At 54.3% G+C, this 25,500-nt stretch overlaps 1 protein-coding gene across 1 annotated transcript in view; it reads left to right on the forward strand.

The window, feature by feature from the left end:
• The window catches only part of COL22A1 (collagen type XXII alpha 1 chain), a 248,238-nt gene extending 223,810 nt beyond the window's left edge, over nt 1–24,428 (forward strand). Inside the window, exons 51-62 of the mRNA XM_059901262.1 lie at nt 2,157–2,201; nt 3,016–3,069; nt 4,837–4,890; nt 10,116–10,169; nt 11,650–11,721; nt 11,882–11,917; nt 12,628–12,672; nt 15,124–15,303; nt 16,940–17,006; nt 19,603–19,785; nt 21,794–21,871; nt 24,035–24,428. Coding sequence (XP_059757245.1) covers nt 2,157–2,201; nt 3,016–3,069; nt 4,837–4,890; nt 10,116–10,169; nt 11,650–11,721; nt 11,882–11,917; nt 12,628–12,672; nt 15,124–15,303; nt 16,940–17,006; nt 19,603–19,785; nt 21,794–21,871; nt 24,035–24,225 — 1,059 coding nt within the window. The 3' untranslated portion in view covers nt 24,226–24,428. The remainder of the gene's footprint in view (nt 1–2,156; nt 2,202–3,015; nt 3,070–4,836; nt 4,891–10,115; nt 10,170–11,649; nt 11,722–11,881; nt 11,918–12,627; nt 12,673–15,123; nt 15,304–16,939; nt 17,007–19,602; nt 19,786–21,793; nt 21,872–24,034) is intronic.
• Nucleotides 24,429–25,500: the final 1,072 nt, after the last annotated feature.

Here is a 25,500-nt window from a genome sequence, read left to right on the forward strand (position 1 = left end):
GGGTATTTTTATTATCCTCATTTCATAGATGGTGATGTTAGTACTCCAAGGGGTAGGTTGACTTTTCCGAGGTCACAGTGGTTCAATCTGGAGTCACATCTAGGCGACTTCATCTCTTCCTCCCAGGCTCTGAGAGCTTCCCTTTCTGTTGCACCGCCCTGCGGCCTGGGAAGTGACCTTCAGAGCCTCCCTCCTAAGGCCACCCATTCTTATCCCCCAAGTGGTGAGGAACAGGAAAGAGAAAGCATTGCCAGGGTAACAAGCACAATCACACAGCAGGGGGGCTGCTAGGCCATAGCTCTCATCAGATGGCCAGGCCAGAGGGCTGTCTTCTCCCCAGTAGTGTCTTCACTTGCTTTTTGAAACCAGGAGATAAACTCAGGAGATAAGGTCTGAGAAGGGCCCGGTGGTGTCAGCTGGGAGGCATTTGGCCTTGGCCCCAGAGGGCCCTATTTGGCCACACACTGCTGCCTCCCAGAGTTGAGTGTGGCACTGGAGAGGCTTTGAATCATGCAGTTTGAATCATGGCTCTACCGCTTACTCTCTGTGTGATAGATCGGCCTGAGCTTCTTTTCTATAAAGTGGGGAAAATAAATCCCATCTTACAGGACTTCATTGCACTGAAATGGGAGCGTGTCCCAGGGCTGCAGCACATATGCAGTAGGGGCTCTGCAGATGGGGTTCTCCTCTCTTTCCCCTGCTGCATTCCTGCCCCTCTCTCCCCGCCTCGTTCCTTCCTCACGGCGAGTGAGAGGCTAGGACAGGACCTCAACGCTCACCGCTCGGAGACGGGCACGATTTCCTGTGCTGTGCAGCCCCTGTCTGTGGGGCTTGTGTTGACAAGTGAAATTAAATTCAAGACCCCGTCCCAGGTGCTCCCCAGACCCTCTGACCTTGACCTCTGTGCACAGGCATCAGCCCTCGTACAAGGGCATCGCTCTGAGTCAGCCACTGGCTGGGACTCAGTCGAGCAGGACACTCAGAGCAGTGCTCTGGCAGCGATGACGTGAGGAGGTGACGCACAGAGAGAAAGGTGCCAGGAAGACGGTAGATGGTGACAGTGGGAGGGGCGGGTGAGATGCTGGAGTTGGGATGGGAGGCTGGCCGAGAGCAAGGCCTGTAACCGGTGGTGGGGGGGGGATTTATCCGACGGGCAAGTGCGCACCAGCAGGAGGGAACAGCAGTGAACACGTGAGGCTGGCCGCAGGAGCCACGGGTGGGGCGGGACGTACAGCAGGACAGGGCCCCGGGACCTGGACGTGGTCCCCCGGTGCGGGGAGGGTGGGCAGGGGCTGCTCAGGTGCGGGATCAGTGTCCCGTGAATGCCTGGGTCTCAGCAGGTGGGCAAGCACCCTGACGCCCGGGCTGCGGAGATGCTGTTCCAGATGGTCAGGGGCAGAGCCTGGGGCAGGACAGTGGGAAGTGGGAGGGCTTTGGGGCTGCGCAGGCCTGCCTGGATCCAAATCCGATTCCTTTCTAGCTGTGGGGCTTTGGGCAGGTGTTCTGCCTCTCTGAGACTCAGCTTCCTCGTCTGTGAAGTGGGGATTATTACACAATCAGGGTGGCCTGACTGTTAACAGATGATAGTGTCGGCTCCGCTAACGGCTTCCTCTTTGCTCAGAGGGCTTGTGCTTCAGGGAGAATATCTCCAAGCTGCTCTTCTGCGCAGGGAGGGCCCAGCCCCATGGCCCAGTATGAGGCTTCCGGGCTGGCTCTACTCACAGGTGCTGGGGGGGGACCAGCGATGGCTACAGGAACGAGGAAGGTGCCCAGGCCCTAACTTGGGGTGAAGGCAGTGTTGTCGCAAAGGGAACCGCCTACCCCAGGATCCAGGCGGAGGGGTCCAAGCCACGTGGTATCAGATGAGGAAGAAGCGGGAGTTCAGGAGCCACGTGGGGAGACCCCACCACCCTCCAGGACATTTGTGGGATGGGGCCCTGCAGCCCTACCCTCGCTGCAGAGTGACCAGGAGGAAGGGCCTGGCCACCCAGTCAGGCATCAGGGACCTGGCCCATGCCTGGCAACTGGTCAGAAACAAGGGGCATCGGGTGAGACAGAGAGGGGTCAGGGTGCGCTGGACCGTCTCCCTGGAGTCCGCCCTGCCCCGCGTTACCAGCCTGCTCCTTGGTGGGATAACTTCATTCTCTTTCTTCTAGGGCTTCAAGGGACACACAGGCGACTCTGGCCACCCTGGCCCCCGGGTAAGTGGACATGTCGCCATCAGGTCGTCCCAGCGCACCTGAGCCGGCACTTCTAGGCGGAGGGCTCCCGGGCCCTGCGGGCGGGGCAGTGCCGTGCCACCTGAGAGGGGACAGTGGCAGCATTGGAAGCATCATCCCTCCTCGGTCAGGTGTTTCTAGACATTTCTTCTGGGGGCCAGACGCTGATGTACAACCAGTTCGACCAAGACAGCCTGAAGTCAGGTGTGGTCACTGCCGGCTGTGCCGCCCACAGACTGTGCTGTCCTGGGTCCGGGGAGGCGAGTGCTGTCGTTAGGTCTACTTTCCAGGGGAGGGAACTGAGGCCCAGAGGATGTGGGTGGTTTTCCCGAGGTCCCGGAGCTAATGTGTGGAAAGCTTCGGCTTAGCCCAGGTGGAAGACCCTGGGCCCTGTCTTCCTATCCTTTACCTTCCCCCGTCTCTTCCAAGTGCCCCAAACAGAAGGACCCTCAGGGGGCCGCCAGTTAACCCCACTGCTCTGTACAGCAAGGAGAAAGCTGAGGCGCAGAGAGGGTCCGGTGGGTCCGCAGGTGGGGAGACGGGGTCCCCAGCAGTTTGCCCGCTCCGTCAGGCGGTGCTTCCCTGCAGCTCAGAGTGGCAGAGCAGGCCCAGGGCTCGAAGGTGGCCTTGAGGACACTGCAGACCCCACTTGGGGCCAGGACTCAGTAGGGAGCTTGCGGGCGGGCCGTCCTCCTCTCCCCGCCCCAGATGCTCCGAGACCACTGCAGCCGGGACAGCAGGCGTTGTGCATCTCTCTCCCTAACGGCAGCTGTTTTGTTTCTGCTTCCCCTTCTAGGGAGAGCCTGGGGCCGTGGGGCCCGCTGGCCGGGAAGGGTCACCGGGAAAAGATGTGAGTGTGGGTGTCCTCCTGTGGGGCCTGGGCCTGTGGGAGGAGGAGGTGTAGAGGACGTGCGTCACTGAAGGACCAAGAGATGCCCAGGAACTGGACTGGGGGGCTGGTGCCACTGTGGAGAGAGTCATGGGCGAATTCCAGGAATCTGCTGGTGATGCCTCACCTTCCAGCACCACGGGCTGCATGAGTCCTCCTTGGGGTCCCGAGGAGGCCCCGGGTCTGGGCTTCCGGCTAAAAGGGTTGGTGCCCATGCCATATGACAGATAAGGAGGCTCTGCTGAATCCGTCATGATTTGTCTGTTGACCTCAGTGATGCGCGAGTTGGATCTGGCCTTACGTGGACTCAAGTGGCGTTTCAGAGTCTCCCCAGATTATTTCTCCATCTCCAGTGTTCTGTAGCTTCATGGATCCATCACGGCACCGCTGTGTACCCCTCACCTGCTCTCACCGACTCGGGGTCAAGTCAGGGTGGGACGAACCATCTTTTACCCCAGTCATACGAATAGAAAAACTAAGACCCAGAGAGGTCAGGAGACTTCCTCATGGTCACACAGAGTCAGAGGCAGGAGGAAGCAGTGTGGAGTCCAGATCTGCCAGCTCCGCATCCCCACAGGGCACTGGCCTTGGGACGTGACAGCCTGCAGGGCCATCTGACACGTGAGGACACAGCTTGGCCTCCCGGGAGTGGGTGCTGGGCCAGGAGCACGGGCACACGGTCCTCAGGTCCAAGGCGGCCCCATGCCCGCCCCCTTGCATCCTTCAGGACCTGCCTTTAACCCCTGGCGAAGTGCCCTCTGCCCCTTGGTTCTTGTCCTGTGTTGTCTCCTTGGCTGACCTGTTGTCATGAGACGATGGAGCAGGGAAGGGTCTTAGCAGAAATCCGATCTCGTTCTTGTGCTTTTCCTGAGCAGGGGGACCCATGTCACCAACCCCAGCCTAGTGTGAGCAGGCCCTGCACTGAGTTCAAAGCAGAAGAGCTGCACTGACCCCAAGCGAGGCCTCGCCCCAGCCTATCCCCCAAAGGTGCCTCTCAGGTGCTGAAGGGCAACTTGAGCATCCTGGTCTTGCCAACCCCGCTCACTTCAGTTTACAGCACAGGGCACGAGGGGAGCTCCCCAGGCAGGGGGGTGGTTGGGATTCAGCTCGCCCAGCAGGTCAGGCTGCAGCTGGGACAGGAGCCCAGGATGCCAGCCCGTGGTGCACATGCCTTCTTCCCCCCTTCTCAGCTCTCTGACTTGTAATTTAAAAACTCCATCTTCTGGGGTGTTCTACAGTCTAATTTGCGTAGGAGCATGGCCAAGCTTCTGTTTTTTTCATTCATTACACGGGGAGAATTACAGCCCTGTCAGGAGTGTGCTTGGAAGACCACGTAGGTGGTGGCGGCGAATCCCCACTGCTTGGCACCCTGGAAGGTTCTCTACACCCTCCAGGTGGAGTTTTTCTTACTGTGAGGACTGAGGCAGGAGTGGCCCCAGGTGACTGTCCAGTGACTCAGGGAGAGGACACCAAGAGAAGCTCTCTTCCCTGTTACCTGCCTTAGTTCCAGATGGAGCCCCCTGAAATCCCTGTGGGGACAGGGATTTATTCAGCTGCAGGAAGTGAGTTTGTCCGTATTCAGAATAACTGGTGACTGATGATGAGACGGCTTGGGCACCATTTGTTGGTCCTCTTGGGTAACTGGGTGAAGTTTGGTCCACATTTGAAACTGTGTCTCTGCCGTCTTCACGCGGCAACTCTGGATAATGTGATCTCTCTCTGTTCCAGGGTGACATTGGACCCACAGGGCCACAGGGTCCCCGAGGACTGAGGGGCTTACCGGTGAGTTCTGCTTTGAGACTAACCTGCTCCATGCTTTGGCAGGGCCTGCTACCATGGTAATATTTGGTTGGTTCATCCTGGTACAGCCCTATGTGTTGTTAAACAAATGACAGGATGTCTTAGCAGTTGGTAAATAGCCATTGCCCTAAGCCCCCCGAGTGGCCTAGGGCACACTCTCCAGGCTCTTTTCTGGGACCGCCTACCCACAACCCGGAAACTTAAAAGGTGCCACTCGGCATGGCAGGAGTGCTGTAGGACTTTCCCTCCAATCATGCTCTAGCTTTAGGGCATTCTGGCGTTCAGGGCATGCTCTGTATGAGTTCACTAGAGCTGTCATTGCAAAGAACCACAAGCGCAGTGGCTCAAACAACGGAAATTTATTGTCTCTCAGGTATGGAGGCTAGAAATCCAAGACATTTATTGTCTCACTGTTCTGTAAGCTAGGAGTCCAAGATCAAGATGCCAGCAGAATCGGTTCCTTCTGAGGGCTGTGAGGGAGAATCGTCCCTCAGAAGGCCTCTCTTAGCCTCTGGTGGTTTGCAAGCAATCTCTGGCATCCTTGGCTCGTGGAAGCATCACCCCAGCCTCTGCCCTCATCTTCACATGGTATTCTCCCTGAGGACATGTCTCTGGTCCAAATGTCCCCTTTTTATAAAGACACCAGTCATATTGGATAAGGGGCCCATCCTACTCCAGTATGACCTCATCTTAATTAATTATGTATGCAAGGACCCTATTTCCAAATAAGTTCATGTTCTGACATACTGAGGATTAAGCCTTCAACATATGGATTGGCGGTGGGAGGACACAATTTAACTCATAACACGCCATGTGGTTAATAAATATTTTGAATATTATCTCTGCCCGTACATGTACTTAAGTTAATCTTTCTCTTATTCAAGAGCAGCCTGAGCGAATATGGGAGAGGGATGTAGAAGATAGATACTTACATTCCCGGTTCTGTGCCAAAAGAAGCACCTGCCTTATCCCATTTAACCCAGGGCCCTTATCATAGGGGCTGTTGTAGTGTATAATATGTGCCTGTATATATGAGCATAAATGTGACCCATGATAATGGTGCGAGGACTCATACAGGATGGAATGTTACAAAGTAAAGAGAAAACTCCCTCTTTATCCCCTCATCCCACACTCCAGAGGGAGCCACTGTTAATAGCATTTTGTGTATCTTTGAAAATATTTTCAATACACCTACTAGCATATAGACCGAATGCATGCTTCTTACACACTTCATCTTTGCAACTTGCTTATTTTGCGTAGCTTGTGTGCATGTGCGTATATTTTGAATGAGTAATAGAATCAATGAATGAGTGAGTAAACCTGTAAGGCAGATAGATATATGGGCTTCCTGGGTCTAGGTTACACAGCTGGCAAGAGCTTCCGGGGGGGATTTAAACCCAGGACTTTCTGACATCATATCCGATGTTCTCCACCTCTCGTGGCCGTGGCCGTGAGCTTTGTCTTCAGGCTCCTACGGAAGGAACGTGGGGGGCAGGTCACATGTGTTTGACTCACCAGGTGGAGCCCCACTCTTCCCTAATGGGGCCACAATGACTCACATCCAGCCCCCCATCCTGAGTTGGCGGTCTGTGAGGGTTCAGGGCGCCCTCCGTGCCCGCGGTCTGTGATCCCCAGGGGCCAGAGGACGGGCGCAGACAGCCTTCCGATCAGGGCGCGGGGCCTGTGCTGCCCGGTGGCCCTGTGCTGTCCTGGGCCTCCCGTCTTCTGGGCAGGCAACCCGCCTGTGGTCTGCATAGTGATGGAAGCTGAGTGCACTGGGGGCCTGGCCGCTTCTCCGTCTCCTCAGGGTAGCGTCCCTGCTCAGGGGTGCCCACCCGCTTGGCTTCATACTTTCTACTCTCCAGCAGCAGCTCACTGTCTGACATGCCCTGTGCTCTTCCTAGGAAGTGGTGTTTGTGCATTCAGCGAGCAGGCAGTGGGTTCAGCGCAGAGCGAGGAGCTGGCTGGTGCCCTGTATCCATTCTCCCGCTGAGTGAGGTCAACCCGGGGACCCCCTGGGGGCATCACGCCATCCCCGTAGGCACACGCAGGAGACTGGCCCCCAGCTGGGCCCCTCGGCCATGACAAAAACCCCAAAGCCCAGGCCCTCTGGGGCGTGCGTCCCCAGTGTGGGTGCTTTTGCCCCAAGGGGGAAAATGTTGGTTTTTGGGGTGCCAAAAGCTCCTACTTTTTAGTGTCAAGCACAGATATGCATATGGAACAGAAGTAGATACACGGTATAGCGGTGGCGTTAAATTCAAATGGACCAGCTAGGGAAGAACTGTGAGTGGGCACCTGGGCACTGACGACAGAAAGGTGGAGAAGCCCCGCTCCGGAGCCCCACCAAGGAGCGGCTTCCACATCTGGGCTCTGGCTGGAGTGAAGCCCCCTGGGCTCGGTTCCTGGCTGTCCTCCTGCTTGTCACGTGCACTGGGTGTTTCTTCACCTCTCCAGGCCTCAGTTTCCTCATCTGTAAAGTGGGGGAAGTTGTGAGCACCGGCGAGTTAATCCAGTGAAGCGACAGGACCGTGTCCAGCACTCAGAGTGCGCCCGGGAGGTGACCATCACCCGGCCTCGCGCGGCCCTCTTTCTGGAGGGGGCATCTGGCTCTTGGCTCTGGCCTCCCTCCGAGAGGGCGCAGAGTAAACCCCGATGAATGCAGATGCGTGCGAGGGCACAGGGAGGGGGAGGGGAGCGGCGTTTGGGAACAGTGAGTGCGGCAGGACAGGAGGCCGGTCGCAGCCCAGGTGAGGCCACGGACAGCCTCGGGCACAGCCTGCAGGAGGCGGGCTTGGCCCTGAAGGCCTGAGGCCCCCAAAGGCAGGTTTGTGGTTTTCTAACTTGCTCCCCTCAATCCTGAGGAACCTCCCAAGGCATCCGTAACCAGCAGTCAGCTGCTAAAGTTTCCCAAATGCGTGTGTTCTTGGACACGTACTACCAGGTTCCAGGTTATTTCCCTGACAATCACTCTCACTCACCTGGAGCCGACATGCTTTCCTGAGTGAAGAGAAGGTTCCCGGCCACCTCAGCCAGTTCACATGGCCTTGAACCAGACCCTGAGTGCGTGTGGAGGGCCTCCAGGAAGTGTGGGCGGAGTCCAGTCCATTGACATAATTCACTGCCTGAGCTCCCCAAACCCTGGGCCAGGCACTCTGACCGTCCTGCCCACAGAGGAGAGAAGGAGGCGCAGGGAGGTCGAGTGCCTTCCCAAGGCCACACAGCAGGTGAGCGACAGAGCCAGCATTTGGACTCAGCAGTCTGGTCCAAGAGCCTGCAGCTTGAGCCCGCCTGGCCCGTGTGTGCTAGAGTCCCTTGGCAGGAAGGTCACCTGGTGGGAAGGAGTGGGCAGGAGTTTGGAGCTCAGGGCCGTTGGGGAGGGAAAGCTGTGGCCTCCATTTCTGAGTGGCACAGACACCGAAGGGGCTTCATGAGGACAAATGGGATGTGAGGAGGCCTGTGGCCCAGGAGGGAGCAGGTCTCAGCCCCAGTCGGCCTCTAGCAAACCGACAGGTGACAGTTGGCTGCCCAGAGCCGCCCCTCCCTCTGTGCACGGCCGCCTGTGTTGGCACCGTGTGTTAATGTGTCTTGGCCCTTATTCTCTAGGCGAACAGAGGACCAGAGGGAGGAGGAGGAGAGATATAATTGCCATCGGGATGAGCCAGAGCGCATATTTTTAGCGGGACGCAGATGGGCTGCTGGGTGGGTGCGGGGAGGTGCAGGGCAGCGCCACTGTGCCTGGTCGGACGTCACACGCGGTCACAGACACCGACAGGCCTGTCCGATTTCAGCACTCCCTAGCCCCGCGATCCCAGGCAGGTCCTGTGCTTTCTCCGACCCTCGGTTTCCTCATCTGTGATGTAAAGGCATCCGTGCACGCTGCACGGTTCCTGCAGGGTCTGGTGAGATGAGGCACGTGAATCACCCACGATCACACGTGCACGTTTTAGGCACAAGGAGGAAGCCCTGTTTATGGTCACTGTTTATGATCCCCAGCAAGCCATACCTTTAATGAACATGGGGTGGGGGCGGTGCCGCCAGGGTTCAAACCTCAGCCCCTTCCTTTCTATCTCAGGAAGGTTGTTCAGCATTTCTGTGCCTCAGTTTCCCCATTTGTAAAATGGCGACGTCTGCTCTGTCGTGAGCAGTGAGTGAGTTAATGCGTGTGAAGCCTGGCACGTAGGAAGCACCCGGCAGTGTTAGCGACTTTTTACTGTCACGTGTTTCCAGGAAGCCAACTCATCTGTAAACGTGTGCTTCACAGGTTATAGGATGTTGGCGCCTGGTGGTTCAGGGATCAATGCAGCGTGGTCTCCTGTGACGTTCTTGGTTCATTCATCTAGCAGAGCGCCCGCCTCCTGTGTGTGGGTGACACGTGCCAGATGCTGGGCGTGGACACAGACAAGGCAGGGAAGAGAACCAGCGAAAGACACAGCCGTCTGGTGGGGAAGGTCCCGAGCGGGAGGAAAGTGAGGGCGGGGGCGTGACCAGCTTGGCTGAAGCTGCCCTGTGGGTTTTGGGCTTACTAGGAATTTGTCTGTAGCTTAGGAGCATTCTCGAACTTTCTGATTTTTATGCTACCAAGGATCTTACTGGTTAAATGTATTTATTCAAATTACAAATGGGCGCAAAATACCCATCAGGTTAGAGAGTGTTATGGATGTGAGTCTGTCCTGGAATCTGGAGTGAGTGGACCTTCCACCCAGTAGCCGTGTGATTCTGCACCAGCCACTTTTCTGTGTCTCGATATCTTCATCTGTTCAACCCAGTGGTGACCATCATGGAGGAGGAGGATGGGATAAGGGTAGGGGCGTGCATCCCAAGCTGAGAACAGCCCACGGTGATGTGAGCACTTTCGTTTGTTCCTTAAGTCAGCATCTGAGTGGGGAGGATGAACGGATAAGTGAACGATGTGGTCATGATTCTTTACTGTGCCTGGGCTCTGGACATCAATCACCCGCCCAGGATTTTTCATGCACACGAACTCATTTAATTACTTATTATTTATTACGAGTTAAATATCCCAAGCTCCTTTTACAAGCCGAGAAACATCCTCTAAGTGATGGCTTGGAGCCACGCTGCTCTGAGTAACAGCTCTATGTGTGAAAGCAGGCCCTCCGCACCCAGCAGTCTCTCTGTTCCACTGTCCTGCTCTGTGAGGTCCTGGCAGAGCATCCTGGCAGAATCCTGTCTTCTGTTTCTTCCACCAGGGTAAGAACGGATCGCCTGGATCTCCAGGAGACCACGGCACTCCAGGCCAGCCCGTGAGTACTGTCCCACTGCTGTGATGGAATCAGGGCAGGCTTTGAAAGGGTGTGTGGTGTACATCACAGACTGTCTGGTCCCTGTTTCCAGAAGCCTCAGTGGGAAAATACGGTGTTTGGCTGGCAGGAATAGGCTGGAGGCAAGAGGAACCGCGAAGGATGTCTCTCAAAGTTTAAAATACACATGATTATGCACTTGGCTCTCTGTTGTCTACAACCATAGACATCCAACAGGACAAAACTACTGAAGACTAAAAAACAAATGTGTAATAAGGTTGCATGGTAGTTGATTGATGTTTTTAGATGATGGAAGGACAAGGTCAGGCTGACCGACCCTTAGCATCTCAGACAGGGTAAGGGTGCATCGTGGGGACGCGTGTAACACAGATTCGGCTGAAGAGGGTCCTCCTGCTGGTGAGGAGGTGATAACGAGAGCTAACAACGGGTAGGTAGTAGAAAGAGGGTGGCATGAGTAATCAGCAGAGTCCTGGTCACTGGGTAGCAGGTTCGGGATTTGGGGTTCAGGTCTGGTAGATGGGGAGACGTGGTGGGGAAGATTGGTCCTTGATGGGGTCTAGGGGTGGATAAGTGAAAGCCTGTCCACTAGTCTCCTCCCAGCCCAGCCTCACCGTATATTTGGTAAAATTGGCAGCCCTGTTGAGAAGGCCACCTTTATGGTGTGTTGTTCAAGTGACAGATGCGTGGGGTAATGGGCAGAACAGTCTGGCCAGCTGACTGTTGTCACTGTGGAAATGAGGGTGACCAGTCAGTCTTGATTTCCCAGGAAGCTTCCTGGTTGTAGCACTGAAAATCCTGCATCCTGGGAAACCCATCATTCCCAGGCAAACAGGGCCTGGTGGTCCTGATAGAACCCCATCTTCCTGTTGGACCAGGGACAGCCGTGTTAAGGCATCTAACTCCTCAGCACACGTAGTGACGTTCCTTAGGAACCGCTGTGGGAGTCTTGTCACCTCTGCTGAGACGTCACAGACAGGACGGGATTGGGTCCTGAGGCTGATCCGTCCCCAGTGCAGAGCTGACCCCAGAAGAGCTGACCCGCATATGGTGGCTGCCGAGAAAGGTTAAAACTGAAATTCCCGAACACCTTTCCCCAGAAGCGAGCCTGCCGGACCGTAGGACTTGCTGGCCGGTGGGGAAGAGGGACACTGCCTCTTCAGGAGGTTACTTGGAGGGGCCGCATACACAGCAAGGTGTTTTGTTAAATGCTTGTCCCAGTTTGTTTCTGTCGCTTTGAATGGGAGAGCCGTTGACTGTTTACAGGAGATTCTCCCGCACCCCATGGGGTATTCACAGTACCCCCTGTCTCTCCCTAACCCAGCCCCTCCGTTACAGGAAAGGGGTCGTCTTCTGTTTTGTTCACGTGCCAGGCCTTCAGAGTACAGAGGGGTTACGAGGTTTCTGAATCTTCTTGAATTGGCACTTGACCTTGAAGAATTAATGACCTGCTTTCCCTCTGCAGGGCCAGAAGGGAACCAGAGGAGAAGACGGCAGCCCAGGGCTCCCTGGCTTCCTGGGTCCCAGTGGGCCGCAGGTGAGCACAGAACCCTGTTGGGGCATATCCCCGGCTGGGCCATTGATCGCTGTCTCTGCTGGAGCGTGACTTGGGTGAAAATGTCTGTTTTAAAGACAGTCGTGTTATCTGCAACGTGCCGATGCAGCAGAGCTCACTGATATTTTGTTCTGTGTCGTAGGGTGAGCCGGGAGAGAAGGGAGTCCCAGGCAAGGAGGCAAGTACCGTGCACCCCTCTTCTCTTCTTGGTGACCTTTCCTGTGGGAGACACAGGCTCACTTCATGGGCGGGTGACACGTGCTGTCTCATGGGGCCCTGGGCCTAGCAGGGCTCCCACACTTGCTTCTGTGTTCTGCTGTTGCTGTCTGGAAATCCTAATGCTTTCTGAACTAGGGTCCACATTTTCACTTTGCGTAGGGCCCACCAGTTAGGGAGCTGGTCCAGGGGTGCCATCGTGTTACGACCCAGACCGTCATCATCTCTCACCTAGACGTTTGCAGTGACCTCCTAACTGGCTTCCCTGTGTCCGGCCTGCCCCCTGCCCCACTCCCTCCCCACTCACCAGCCACAGTGGCCTTCGTAGGACAAACGTGAGATCATGTCAGTTTCTAGTTCAAGCCTCGGCTCTGTCCTCCCCTGGCTCTGTCAACAGAGATGCTCCAGCCCTGGTCACTTCCAGACCTCAGGATGAGCGGGAGCAGGCATGGGAAGGCACGTTTCAGGAGCCACAAGGCCAGGGTGACCGGCGTGTGGACAGCGGGAGGGCGTGACCAGGGCCGGAGCAGGACTCTTGGAGGACCTGCCTTCTCCAGGACACCTTGCCCTCAGCACACAGGATCCGAGAAGAACCGAGAAGGGCGGAGAGAGATGCCCGCGCAGATGGGATGGCCCTGGTTGAGTGACCACCTTCCTCTGGTTTCATTGCAGGGCGCCCCTGGGAAGCCGGGAGAGCCGGGACCCAGAGGAGAAAGGGTAAGTGGGGCAGGGGGACTGTGTCCAAGGCTTTAGGAAGCAGCCTGGCCTGGGGAGCGGCTCCTGTGGTGGCTTCTCTGTTCTCTCTTCCCCCCCCCCCCCGGAAATTTGTGAACCCCCAGCGGGAGGCTTTTCCCGAGGTTGTAGTCAGTGATGTTGGCTTTTGTCATGGTTTTTTGGTTGTTATTTTAAGGAGTAAAGTCATCGCAATTACGAATTCAAAGGCAAGCATGCCCAGACTTTGACAGATTTCCGTCTCTCCTCTCCGTGTGCGAACGCCTGTGTGTGACACGCTTGGAGCCCAAAGTGCCAATTTGCCAGGAGCCAGATTTGTTCCTGGAGGTGACAAGGGAACAGATTTTCCCATAATGAATCGCCTTGGCGCTGCGCTCAGAAAGCCTTTCTTTACATTGCATTCCTCCAAAAAACAACAGGAAAAAAAAAAAAAAAATCACTTTTTTTTTTTTTTTTTTTTTTTGGAAAAAACGCCGGTGAGGGGAGGGGCTGTTCTCTCACCGCTGACAGCTGCTGTTCCCTCCAGGGAAATTAGACATCTCGTCTGCCCGGAGTCCTGCACTTGGTCAGCCGTCACTCCGTCCCACTGTTGCCCGACACGGACGGCACCGCCACCCCACTCCGACCCTCCGTTTGTTTCCCGTGGTCCTGCAAAGAATTTCTCTCTGCTTTCCTCGCACGTTGGATGGGTTAGGAGCTGGCTTTGCCTGCAGGCCGGAGCAAAATGGAAGCAGAGAGTGTCAGGGATTCTCACCCCCCCAGATCTCTCTCCCTCCTCCCTTCCCAGTGACTTTCCTTCCCATGGCTGCTGGTTCCTGAGCGTGGAGCCGGGGGAGGGGCTGTAGCGGGGAAGGCACTGAGGGTCTTGCCACCCAGCAGCTGGCCAGCTCTCCCCGGGGAGCTGCTGCGTGTGGGGCGTGGCTGGGGTTTTGGTTGGGAGCCGGGGAATTCAGACGGCAAGTATGAATCTTCTGGAATACCGAATCAGTACATAGAATCTTCTCGAATACCGAGTCAATAATGGCGAGTTGCCTTCCCTGGTTAAGTTGCCTTCCCCTGTTTCGTGGAACGTTGCCAGATAGCGGTCAGGTTCCCCGTGCCTTGGACTCCAGAGAACATTTGAAATGTGGGACAAGTCCTCCCACGGCAAAGGGAGGTTGAGACGTTTAAAGAATAGGAAATGCCATACCACAGGCCTTGGCATTGAGGTGCACGAAGCACCAGGACTCTCCTAGACCCCTAAACTTGAGATCACCCACGGATGGCAATGTCCCCATGAAATGCATCACCTTCGAGAAATTTAGGTGACCCCCTCAAATCTGGCTAAATGCCTTTTTTAATTCACTGCCCTTTCTGTTATTGTTGAAAAAGCAATACAGACACGTAGTTAAACAATACAAATTGCAGAAAAGTGGCTGCAGTGACGACTAGGTGCCCTTCCACCGGGCCCTCTGGTCCCCGTCCCCTGCCCAGGTCAGTCGCTGTACACGTCCTCTGTATCTTGCCCTAGTCCGTGCGCGCAGAACCACGTGGGGTGTGCGTGTCAACATGCGTATTACTAGATCCCCGGCAACATATCAGACTTTTTCCACTGTTTTGCTCTTTTCGTTTTTCGTTTTTCATGCGTGTATGCGGCAGATGGTCTCATAACTGCACCGTCTTCCTTTTCCGTGGCTCTAGGTCACGCCCATAGCCGTGTCCCATGTCCGGTTACCATCTGTGGCTCGTCTTTTTCTTGCTGTTTCCCCCCCTCTGCTGCCTCCAAGCGGTGGAGTTTTTACACCCTGAGGCTGTTAGCGTGGCCGCCGTATTTTCAGACTCTCCGACCACTGAGGCTGGCCGGTCAGACACCCAGTAGCAGATAGGGCAGAGGAATGGACCGTCCGGTGGTTGCCATGGCTCCCAGATCATTGATCCAGGACTTCAGTCCTCGGGCCAGCGATGGGGAGAAAGCGGTCCCAGGCAGTGTCATTCTCTGCGGGCCCCCTAGGGCTGAGAGGAGGGGGCAGATTCCCTGCGGGTGAGACACCTCTGGCTGACGAGCGCCACCATCCCTCCAGCTGACGGAGAACAAAACTGGGCCTGAAGTGGGCCAGCAGCTCCGGCAGTCGGGCTCAGCGGCTGGCCTTCTCTAGCCAGGCAGGTGGAGCTGCGCTACGGGGACAGAGCACGGGATTGGGATTTGGAAATCAGAGCTCGTGTCTTGTCCTCTGCAGACCACCAGTGTGATGTGGGCAGGTAGCTTTGTCTCTCTGGGCCCTCGTGTCCTGGTCTGTGCCATCAGACTTGAGTCATGGGCCTGCCAGGGCCGAGGTCCCCTTTCCACCGCTGAGGAGGCAAAGGGCCGGGAGAGTCCCTCCTGCAGCCGCACGTCTTGTCTGGCCTGGGGGCACCTCCTAGGCCTTTGCTCACTGAAGCACTTCTTTCCTCCCCTAGGGAGATCCTGGCATCAAAGGTGACAAAGGACCCCCCGGTGGGAAGGGCCAGCCTGGAGACCCTGGGATCCCAGGCCACAAAGGTCACACAGGCCTAATGGGACCCCAGGGACTACCTGGGGAGAACGGGCCGGCCGGGCCGCCGGGGCCCCCGGGCCAGCCAGGATTTCCAGGACTGAGGGTAAGGATATTGGCGATGCCTCAGACTTGGGGCTCCTTGGGGCTGAAGGGGAAGCCCGCGAGGTGTGTGGGCTTCAGAGGTACCAGGTTACAGATCCCAGGAACCTGCGTGACCCGGGGCAGGTTACTTCTCCTCCCTGAGCCTGCCCTTCCGCATCTGCCAAAAGGGGAGAGGAGAACCTCCCTCCCGACGGTCCGCTGTGATGGTTGAAGGAGATAACACGCATGGCTTACGAAGGGCTCCAGAGTAGTCCCTCTCTCTCAGTGTGCTGCATCCCCGAGGCTCCACTCCTCGGGCTGTCGCGCCCTTCTGCCCCAGGACCCGGTACCGCAGGCCACTGAGAAGATGCAGCCAGATCTCAGTGACCAGAGCTTCCCGCGGGGACGGCTGGCTGTCCATCCCGTGCCCGGCTCTGCCTCTCTCCTGTCTGCCTGTCTGGGGTACTCGTTCTTCCCTTTGGGTCTAGCTTCTCCCAAATGTAAAAGGAAAGGCTTGTTTAGAGCAGTTTTTTTTCTTTGAACATACTGTATTCTCGTGGCAGATCTCTGATTTTTCACAGACTTGTAGCATCGGCACACGCTGGCTGTAGAGAGATAAAGGCAGAGCTTGGTGGACGTGTCAGTGGGGGCTGGTTGCCAGGTCCCCGTGACCTCCCCACCCCGCCTCTGCAGCCTGCGTGGCCCTCGGGGGACCCTCCAGTTCCTCAGAGCACAGGCTCACATGGTCTTCAGTGCCCCCACCTGCTCTGAGGTTCTGTGTCACTGTCCCTGCCAGGGCGCCCGTGGCCAGCCTGAGCTTCCACCACCGTGAAAGAGGCCAGGCAGCCAGATCCTGTCCCTCGGCCAAGTGTGGGTGCTGGCGGACTCAGTGGGCTTCCAGAAGCCCCCCACCCCTCCTCCGAGTCTTTGCCAAGTTCTCCTGCTGCTGTGGGTAGTGGTGGACATTCTGGGACTAACCTAAAAGATTATTGGCCAGAAAGGCAAACAAGAGAATAAGGGCACGGAGCCCATCTCACGCTGTGCCAGACGCTGGGGCTGCGGAGATGAGCACAGTAAAGCCCCCAGCCTTGGGGGTGGACACCGCCCCGAAGGGCTCTGATGACGAGGGGGGAGCCCACTGCGGCAGCAGGTCTGCTCGTGGATCTGTCTAAGAATCGCACGTCACCATGGGCACCTGGAGGTGGCGCCCGCCTTCTCTGACCCCTGACCCATCGGTTTCTGTGACCAGAGCAGGGCAAGCCAGACCCTGGGGACCAGAGCAGCCAAGTGACCAGTGGGAGGAAATCAAACACGATTTCACGCAGGAGGCAGCCTGTGAGCGGGTCCTGCAGGAAGATGGCGCTTTGGCAGGGAGAGATTCAGAGCAGACCTCCCGGGTCCAGAGCTGGGGAAGGGGTTTGTGCAGGAAGGAGGGGGAGCGGGGGCCTCAGAGAGAAAGGGGTCCAGGTCGCCATACATGACGGGATAACGCCGCCTGCATGGCGGGGAGCGGGGAGGTGGTTCTGGGTGTAAAAGGGATTGAACTAGGGAGCTGTGGTGTAGGGAGCTGTGACTGTCGTGGCTTCCCGAGCCATCGGAGGTCTCAGGAGGCGAGGGTTCCTGGGAAGATGAACAACTCCGCCTTCCCTCCCTCCTAGGGGGAGTCTCCATCCATGGACATCCTGCGGCGGCTCATCCGAGAAGAAGTGGAGAAGCAGCTGGAAAGTGAGTAGCTGGGCTTTATCACAGCCCTGTAGGTCGGGTCCTGGGTGCTTTTAAGAGCCCCAGGAAGCAGCTGGAAAGTGAGTACCTGGGCTTTATCATAGCCCTGTAGGTCGGGTCCTGGGTGCTTTTAAGAGCCCCAGGAAGCAGTCCTTCAGGACTTCTGCAGCCTGGTTGGAAAAGGCAGCCCAAGAGCAGCTCCAGTAGCAATCAGGGTCGAGGCACACCTTGCAGGCTCCAGCCAGCCTCATCTGGCACAGATCCTGCTCCAAGCTTCTCTTCAGGGAAGCTTGAATTGCCACTGCTTGATTACCTCTAGGAAGCTCACCATCTACAGAACAAGCTTCTCATGATCATTTCTTCTGTGCACTCAGTTGTATATCTAATGAGGAAGCAGCTTCGACAGGCCTGCAATGGGCCTCTTAGAACTCACAGCCCGGGGAAGAGACAGAGACATAAACAGACAAGGCGGCTTCAGTACAGTGAGAAATTCCTGCGGTTTAATTTGGCACAGGGGGTGTTGAAGAGGATGGATGAAAGTACCTAGGATAGCTCAGGGTGCGGACAGGTGAGGAAGGGCTTCCTGGAGGAGGGGCCATGTGAGCTGAAAGCAAGGACAAGATCCCAGGCCTTTGGAACAGCATGTGCAGAGACCCTGAGGGGGGCCTGAACACACAGTGCTTTCAAGGAACTAGAATCCTCTTAATCCTACCGCACTGGATTTACTGTGAAATCTCAGTCTTGCCTGAGCCCCATACACAGCAGGTGCTCAGGAAGGGAGAGAGATGGGAAGGTGATAGTAATAACACCAGCATGCAGGGCCGGCCCTATGTCGGGTGGAGTCCTCAGCACTCACACATGTTAACTCGTGGAAGCCTCGGTGAGCCTGTGAGGCGTGTATGATTGTTAGGATCAGAGAGGCTAAGGAACTTAACTGAGGCCGAAGAGCTGGGAAGTGTCTGACCAGGGTTTGCATGCAGGCAACCGAGCTGCAGAATCCAGGCTCTTAACCATCACGTTCTCTCAACCAGTGACCATCCCCACTGCCCTCTGTGTGGGAAACTGTTAGGGGAAGAAAGTCACAGACAACTCTGTAGTAAGGAAGATCGGAAACCCACTGCTATTCCCAGGCACGGATGGACAAATGGGAAGGACGTGTTTATTCATGGGGTGGTGTCTCAGACAGTTATTCTGCACCTGGCACATGCCAGACTCTAAGTGGGGTAGGGGACACAGCACCGAACAAGATGACCCTCTTTCCTGCCCTCTTGGGGTGCCCAGGTGAGCATGGTCTGTCCCCCTACGCAGGAGAACCAAAGACGATGCCCCGGAGTGGACAGCACAGAGCTGGGGTTGGTGGAAAGGAAACCAAAGGCTGGCACGGTGACTCCCACCCGGCGGGGTGGGTCCTGAGGGCTCCCGCGTGGCGGTCCCCACGTTCTGCCTTCCGAGGGTTGGATTAATCGGTGACAGGAAGGGCCTCCGCCTGTGAGGAGTGTCCAGCCCTTGGGCAGAGACAAGCCCTGTTTTGAACTAGTTTAACTGGAGCGTCTGCTGGGCTGAGTCCTTTCTTCCAAATAATCTTTTGAGGAGGAAACATCAGCTCCACTTTCAAGATGAGAGAATCAAGGCTCAGAGAAGTGAAGCGTGAGGCCAGCTCTCAGCGCTAGAGCACAACCCTCCCGCGCCCGTGCGTGAGACGCCGGGGAGGAGCTGCCGTGGGAAGCCAGCCCAGCGGGCTGTCAGAAGCCCCCCGACTCTGCCTTGGTTCTGCCACCAAGGCACCGGGAGGGTGTCAGCATGCCTCTCTGGGCTGGGTCACACCCCCTGCAAGATGAAGGGCTTGGCCTGATTGTCTGGACCGTATGGCCAACAAAGCAGAAGCCGTTGGTGGCCCTCGGGTGGGCTCTGTATGCCCAGTGCAGAAGAAGGGCGTGGCGGCCGGCAGTTGGACCTCTGGGGGTTTTGAATCAATTCTGTAATCTTCATGTTTCAGACGCCTAAGGATCGTTAGTGATGTCATACCCAGCCCCTCATTTATAGATGAGGAACTCAACGCTTAGAGAGGAGTAGTCCCTAAGCTGCTCTGTGTAAGCCACTTAAATCCCACCCACCCCCACCGGCCTCAGTTTCCCCAAACTGACAGTTACAACAACAACTTCTGCTGCTGCTATTACTGCCGTCAGTGGCGCCTCGATCACAGCCGCGATGTCCACGCAGCACTTAGCTTGTTCCAGGAGCAGTTTTCAACGCCTTGTCTCATCTGCTCCGTCCTCACACCAGCCCAGTGGGGTGGTGGTTATTTCATTGCATCCATTTTGCAGAAGAGACAACGAAGGCTAAGAGAGGTCAAGTAGCTCGCCCAGGGCCACGCAGACGGCAGTGGCTGCCTTGGGACCCCGGCCCAGGCCGCGTGGCTCCAGAGGCCGTGGCTGTGTGTACAGGTGCCGTGCAGTGCGCTCTTGATGTCGGTGCTCTTGCTCTTGCTCTGCAGCTGTTACTGTCTCCCCGGGGCTGAGCTTGGCAGTGAGCTGCCATCCTGTCTTTGGTCCTTTATCCCTCCTTCATGAAATGTCTCTCTGTTTTTCCTACCCCACAGCCAAACTCGCCTACCTCCTGGCCCAGATGCCCTCAGCGCACACCAAGGCCTCTCAAGGCAGACCCGGGCCCCCAGGGCCCCCTGGAAAAGATGGGCTTCCAGGTCGGGCAGGCCCCATGGGGGAGCCAGGACGGCCTGGGCAGGGGGGTCTGGAGGGACCCTCTGGGCCCATAGGTCCCAAAGGTGAGTGAGGACCCAGGAAGGTGTGCTTTGTACACGACACGAGGGCTGAGAAGGAACCAGGGTGCGTGGCATGCGTGCCACTGAATATGCATGATTCAGCCTGTTCTTCTCCCCTACAGCCTGCCGACACCCTGCATTGTGGCATCACGTAATTTCTTCATATGCAGAAGAGGGTTGCATACTTGACATTTTTGCAAAATGATGCTTCTGCCAGGAAGACTGAGTCTGTTTCCTCCTACTGTCTTTTCTCTCTCCATCTCCACTGCTCAAGTGCCAGGGAGTAGCACAAAATGCCCTCTTTTTCCCCTTTCGAGCTGGGAAGTCAGTGAGGAATAAGACATTTAATCTACAGGCAAATGGGCGTTAAACACCAGCTCTACGTGTGAATCAAGTGGTTTGAGCTGAAGCTGGACATGACTGCCAGCTCTCCTGCCCTCAGAGAGGTGCCTCACCTGGACGCAGCTGCTCCCGGCAACAGGGAGTCTCTCCTTCAAGGGGCAGCGCCTGCCCCACTTGACACAGCGCACTGTGGAAGCAGGTCGGAAGGCACTCTCTTTGCAGGCAGACAGATGTGAAAGGGCAGGAAAGGGCATGAGCCCAAACTCACCAACCTGATCATTCACTCTTTCTCTCTGGCAAGGAATAAGCATGGGGTGGGGAAGAAGCGGTGCTGTGATCTCAGCTGCCACTTGGTGACTGAGGTGGGGGGAATGCATGCCCCTAACATCTTCCTCTTTCAATCTTCCATTCCTTAATTCTTTTTTTTTTTTTTTTTTTTTTTTTGGTTGCTGCAAGGTTTGCGGGATCTTAGTTCCCCGACCAGGGGTTGAACCCACGCCCTAGGCAGCGAAAGCTCAGAGTCCTAACCACTGGACCACCAGGGAATTCCCTCTTAATTCTTTATTCATTGATTTATTCCTTGTAATGTTTCTCCTACTGAACTTTTTGTTAAGTGTGTGTCCAAGTCCTACTTCTTTTGGTTCGTAAAACAAAATACATGAAATCAATGTCAACAAGAAAACATAAAGCATAGAAAACATCAGACTATGACAAAAGACTGACCAAATGTAGTAATCATAACAATAAAGAAGAGTGGCCTAAAATCTCCATGAACTAGCAAAATTTCAATTTGGATTACAAAAGAAAATATCGTATGTTGCATACAGGAAATATTCTGGAAGCAACATAGCAAAAAAGGAATGATGAAAAAAAAGTTGAGAGAGGCAGTTTAATCAAGTTTGTGTGGTATTAACCCAAATATAATCTCAAATATCCTCCCGGGGGAATGGACCCTCTTTCTTCTGAACATCTATTAGGATTTTAAATTCCTGTGATTATTAGGACTTATCTGACTCTGCTTCACATTAGAATGTTCTTTGTGCCCTGCTTCATCTGTCTTATTAGAATTCAAGCTTCTTGAGAGTAGAGCTGTGTCTTATGTACATGCAGGTTTGTTTATCACCCAGCTCCTCCTTGATAAAGATTCAAGTAAAATGCTTTTAGAACATGGTGAAGAGTAGGCATATGTGAGTGGATGTGTATGGAAATATGTGTTTGTATACAAGAGAGTGTGGGTGTGAACATTTGGGTGCCTGTGTTTGATGTGTTCATCAGTGTATGCATATTTTTGCTAAAATATGTGCGAATGTACGTACGCGTATGCGTAATTGGGTAGTTACGCACTTGAGTGAAGGTTTACGTGTATATATGTGTATTTGAGCAAATGTTTAGAGGGAGTGTCCAATTATTTTGGTGTTCACATGGGTGTCTTTCTGAATGCAAGTGTGTGCTTGAGTGTGCGTGTGAGTGTGTGAACGGGAGCTAGGGGTGCGAGTGCGTGCTTGAGTGTGTGTGTGTGTGAACGGGAGCTAGGGGTCCGAGCGTGAGGGGCATGCGAGCCGTGGAAAGCACACCAGCAGTGCTGGCCCTGCCCCCCGCATGGCGGGGCTCCCTCTCTCTGCCACCATCCTGGGTCTCTACCATCAAAGCTGCATGTTTCTCTCACCAGGTGAGCGAGGAGCCAAAGGTGACCCAGGTGAACCTGGAGTTGGCCTCCGAGGCCAGGTGGGGCCTGCCGGGATCCCAGGTAGGAGCCGGCGCCGGGCTCTCAGGTTGGGGGGGGCCCTCCAGCAGGGAGTGAGCCGCACGGGGCGGCCCTCCCCGCTGCATCGCCAGGGGCCTTGGGAGCGGCTGGGAGAAAGGGCTGGCTTAACTACTGACGAGGCGGAACCCAGATTTGTTTTATTACATCTTTCTAAACCGTCAACTTCTTGGCTCACTGTGCAAACTGTAGTATATCCCATGAGTTCCTGAGGTGTATCCCGTGAATTAAAAGTCCTGTGAAATGGTCCTGAAGAAAACTGATTTGGCCTTAAATAAGTCAGGACAGTGCTGGGAACCGTGCTTCTCTTTCAGACGTTCCTAGTACAAATTAACTTCTTTGGTGCAGTGCTAAGGGACCTTGCATAAAAAAATAATGTTTATTTCAGTTAAACCAACATTTTGCAAGCTCACTTGAATGTAGAATGCTTTTTCTTTCACTATGTAATTTAATACCCTGTCACTGTTCTCAGAACACATTTTGGAGAACGCTGGCCACATGGCAGGGTGGCCAGCCGTCCTGGCCTTTCTGGGGCTGTGGGGTTCCTGGGACATGGCCCTTTGAGCTTTAAAACCTGAACAAGCTGGCCACCCTATCTAATGGCTGTATGGGACTAACTCTAGAACACAGCAGTATCGCATGCCAAGATGAGGTGTGGAAGAACTCAGACTGAATTGTTATCAAACTTCACCTCATTAAGGCTTCTATTTTTATTTAATTTTACTTTATATGATTCCCCGTGGTCATTTCTGAATATTAGGTCTGCAGGTCATTTTATTTTTAGTACTTATATCTTCTTGATTTTCCAAAGTTCCTATGGTGGAAATGTATTGTTATTCTCATGAGAGAAGATAACAAGACATACGTTATACATATCTGTGATAGCTTGCCTACTTTTCAATAGCTTAAAATATTAAGAATATTTTAAAAATAAGGCAATTCCAAATAAAGATTACAAGGCCAAACAGAAAGCATTGTGTTGGGGGAGATAATTGTACCAACGTGAGGCTGAGATAATGACTAGATTTCAGTGTTTCCCACCTGAAGGAATGAACAACACTGCTGGCTCAAAACTCAGTCGAGGCATGAATACAATAGATTAAATAACTGCTACTAAAGCATGAACAGAATTCATGCAATGTCCAAAGATCATTTAAAGGGAAAAGTTTACTTTTTGTTTATTTTATGGAGGGACTCAGATTTTGTAACAAGGTGATTACTAAGACTTAAGGAAGAATATCACTGTTAAGGTTAACTACGACACTTAGCACTGAGCTTCCCAGTTGCCAAAGCAAAAAGGGAGATTGATTACCTATGACATTATGATGCTTAATAAATGGAGGCATGGAAGTTTGTTTCAAGTAAACAACCTAAATGGGAAGAGAATTTAAAAAAGGATACACGTATATGTATAACTGAATCACTTTGCTCTATACCTGAAACTAACACAACATTGTTAATCAACTGTACTCCAATATGAAATTAAAAGTTAAAGAAAAAAAAAGATTTAACCAACAAAAAAAGAAAATTTGTCTTAGGTAGTATTTTCTGGATCTAAATTTTGGGCTGTCAGTTACTTACTTCCTACTTACATTGTCTTTGACTCTGATTTGCAGAGTAGTTTAATGTAGTCCATGTATGTGGTTCAAATTTAACATATAGATAAAGCCTAGAAACTACAGAATAAATGGCACCATTTAGATATTGGCTAATGGAATGTGGCTAGGTATCTCCAAGGATACATGAATTGCGGCTGATGGTTAATGGGGAGGACTTGGTGTCCCAACTCAGATGCGTCTCCTAGAACCAGACACAGACGGTCTGGTTTCTCTTTTCCTTGTAACAGAGGATGCGTTCCCTACCTGGCCTCCCTCTCCCCTTGTGTATTTCTCTCCTCTGGCACCCTGATTACTGTCCTAATCCAAACCGTTAAGGCAACCCTTTTCCTGCAAAGCAAGGTGTCCACATTTCCTGCTACCTGGTGTCCGTGTGGACCATTCTGATCTCTCCAGGCAGGGCGCCCAGACCATGGGGTGTTCTGAGGTTGTTGAGTCTTCAGTTCATACTGAATGGAAGTAGCGAGATCAGGGCTCGTTTGCTGCAGAACGAACTTGAACCACCTTCTGTCTCTTTTGCTCCTTGGGCCAGGTCAACCCGGGGAACCTGGCTATGCTAAAGATGGGCTGCCCGGGGGTCCCGGTCCTCAAGGGGAGACAGGACCAGCTGGACACCCTGGCCCCCCAGGACCCCCCGGCCCCCCTGGCCAGTGTGACCCCTCCCAGTGTGCCTACTTCGCCAGCCTCGCTGCTGCTCGACCTGGTAATGTGAAGGGCCCCTAGAAGAGTCCCGAATGCCAGGAGACGGCGGTGGATTTCTGAAACTTGAACGCAGAGCCCGATGGGAAGCAGAGGTCTTGAGACATTTCAGCCTTGTGGGTTTTTTTTTCTTTCTTTCTTTTATCATTTGTTTTTGTCTTATTTTCTTGAGAGACCTCAACATTATTAAAACCAACAGATGCTGCCGGTCGGTCAGATTATTATTATTATTGTTGTTGTTGTTAATTATTATTTCATATGGTAATGCTTTTCGAGTTTTTCCCCTCTCCTCTCAAGTTGGGAAAACTTGATTCGTGGGGCAGGGGATTGTTTGTTTCTCGTTCTTCTGACAGCCCCCATTTGAAGCGTAGCTGCCAGTTTTAAGGAAACTCTCGGTGCTATAAACCCCGACCAGACACTTGCCAAACTTACCTCTTTCCTCAAAAGGAAACTTTAAGAAAATGAGGCAATGGGCTTCTATTCTTGATTGTGCCCAGAGGTCGCCCAGGGAGAAATTATCCACCAGTCGCTACTTCCCAGGAGAGATAAGTAAAGCAGGAAGAGAAGGAGTTTGCAGACACGAAGAACATTCTCTCCTCCTGATGGAAAGTGCACGCAGAAGAGCACAGGATCCCTCCTCTGGGAGCCAACTCAGCGCCTCAGTGTTTCAAACCTGCGGAAGTGAAACACTGTCGCGTGGCTGGCAGCAGCTTCCTGGAATCCCACGTCTGCACCAAAAATGCGGGAGCCGGTGTGGAAAGAGTAGGCCCTGTGTGTTAAGTTAGCTTCTGAGCCGTGGACAGAACTCCCCCCTGCCCCTCACTGTTGGTTTCACTCTAATTTTGAAATAAGGGAGTCCAGAGACCACTCCCATGTGTTTTCCTGATGGTGGGCAATTGGCCGGGGTGCTGGCCAGAGCTGGGAAATGTGTGCCTCCAGCTTCTGGCTCTGAAATAAATGGCATCGAGTGTGTGTGTGTAAATGACATGCCCAGCTTGAACAGGTGCTCAATAAATCCAAGTTTCCTTCTCTTCAGTTTCCCGTGACGATTCCTTTCTTATCGCCAGTGTCTGCCCCGCGTAAAGCCCTCGAGGCCGGGGTTGCATCGTTTTCCCCGGGGGGCCCAGCCCAGAGCCACGGTCCAGTCCCCGTGCTGAATGCACACGTGGGGGAGCTAGTGCGCGTGACCGCGCCGGTTCCTGGGCAGCGTACTTATCCAGCACCTCCTTTTTATCACCTGTGTGCTAGATGCCTCTAATCAATTTAGGAACCCGGAGTACAGACATCCAAAGATGTTGG

Source organism: Balaenoptera ricei, chromosome 17 (genome assembly GCF_028023285.1).
Source record: "Balaenoptera ricei isolate mBalRic1 chromosome 17, mBalRic1.hap2, whole genome shotgun sequence".
Lineage (NCBI taxonomy): Eukaryota > Metazoa > Chordata > Mammalia > Artiodactyla > Balaenopteridae > Balaenoptera > Balaenoptera ricei.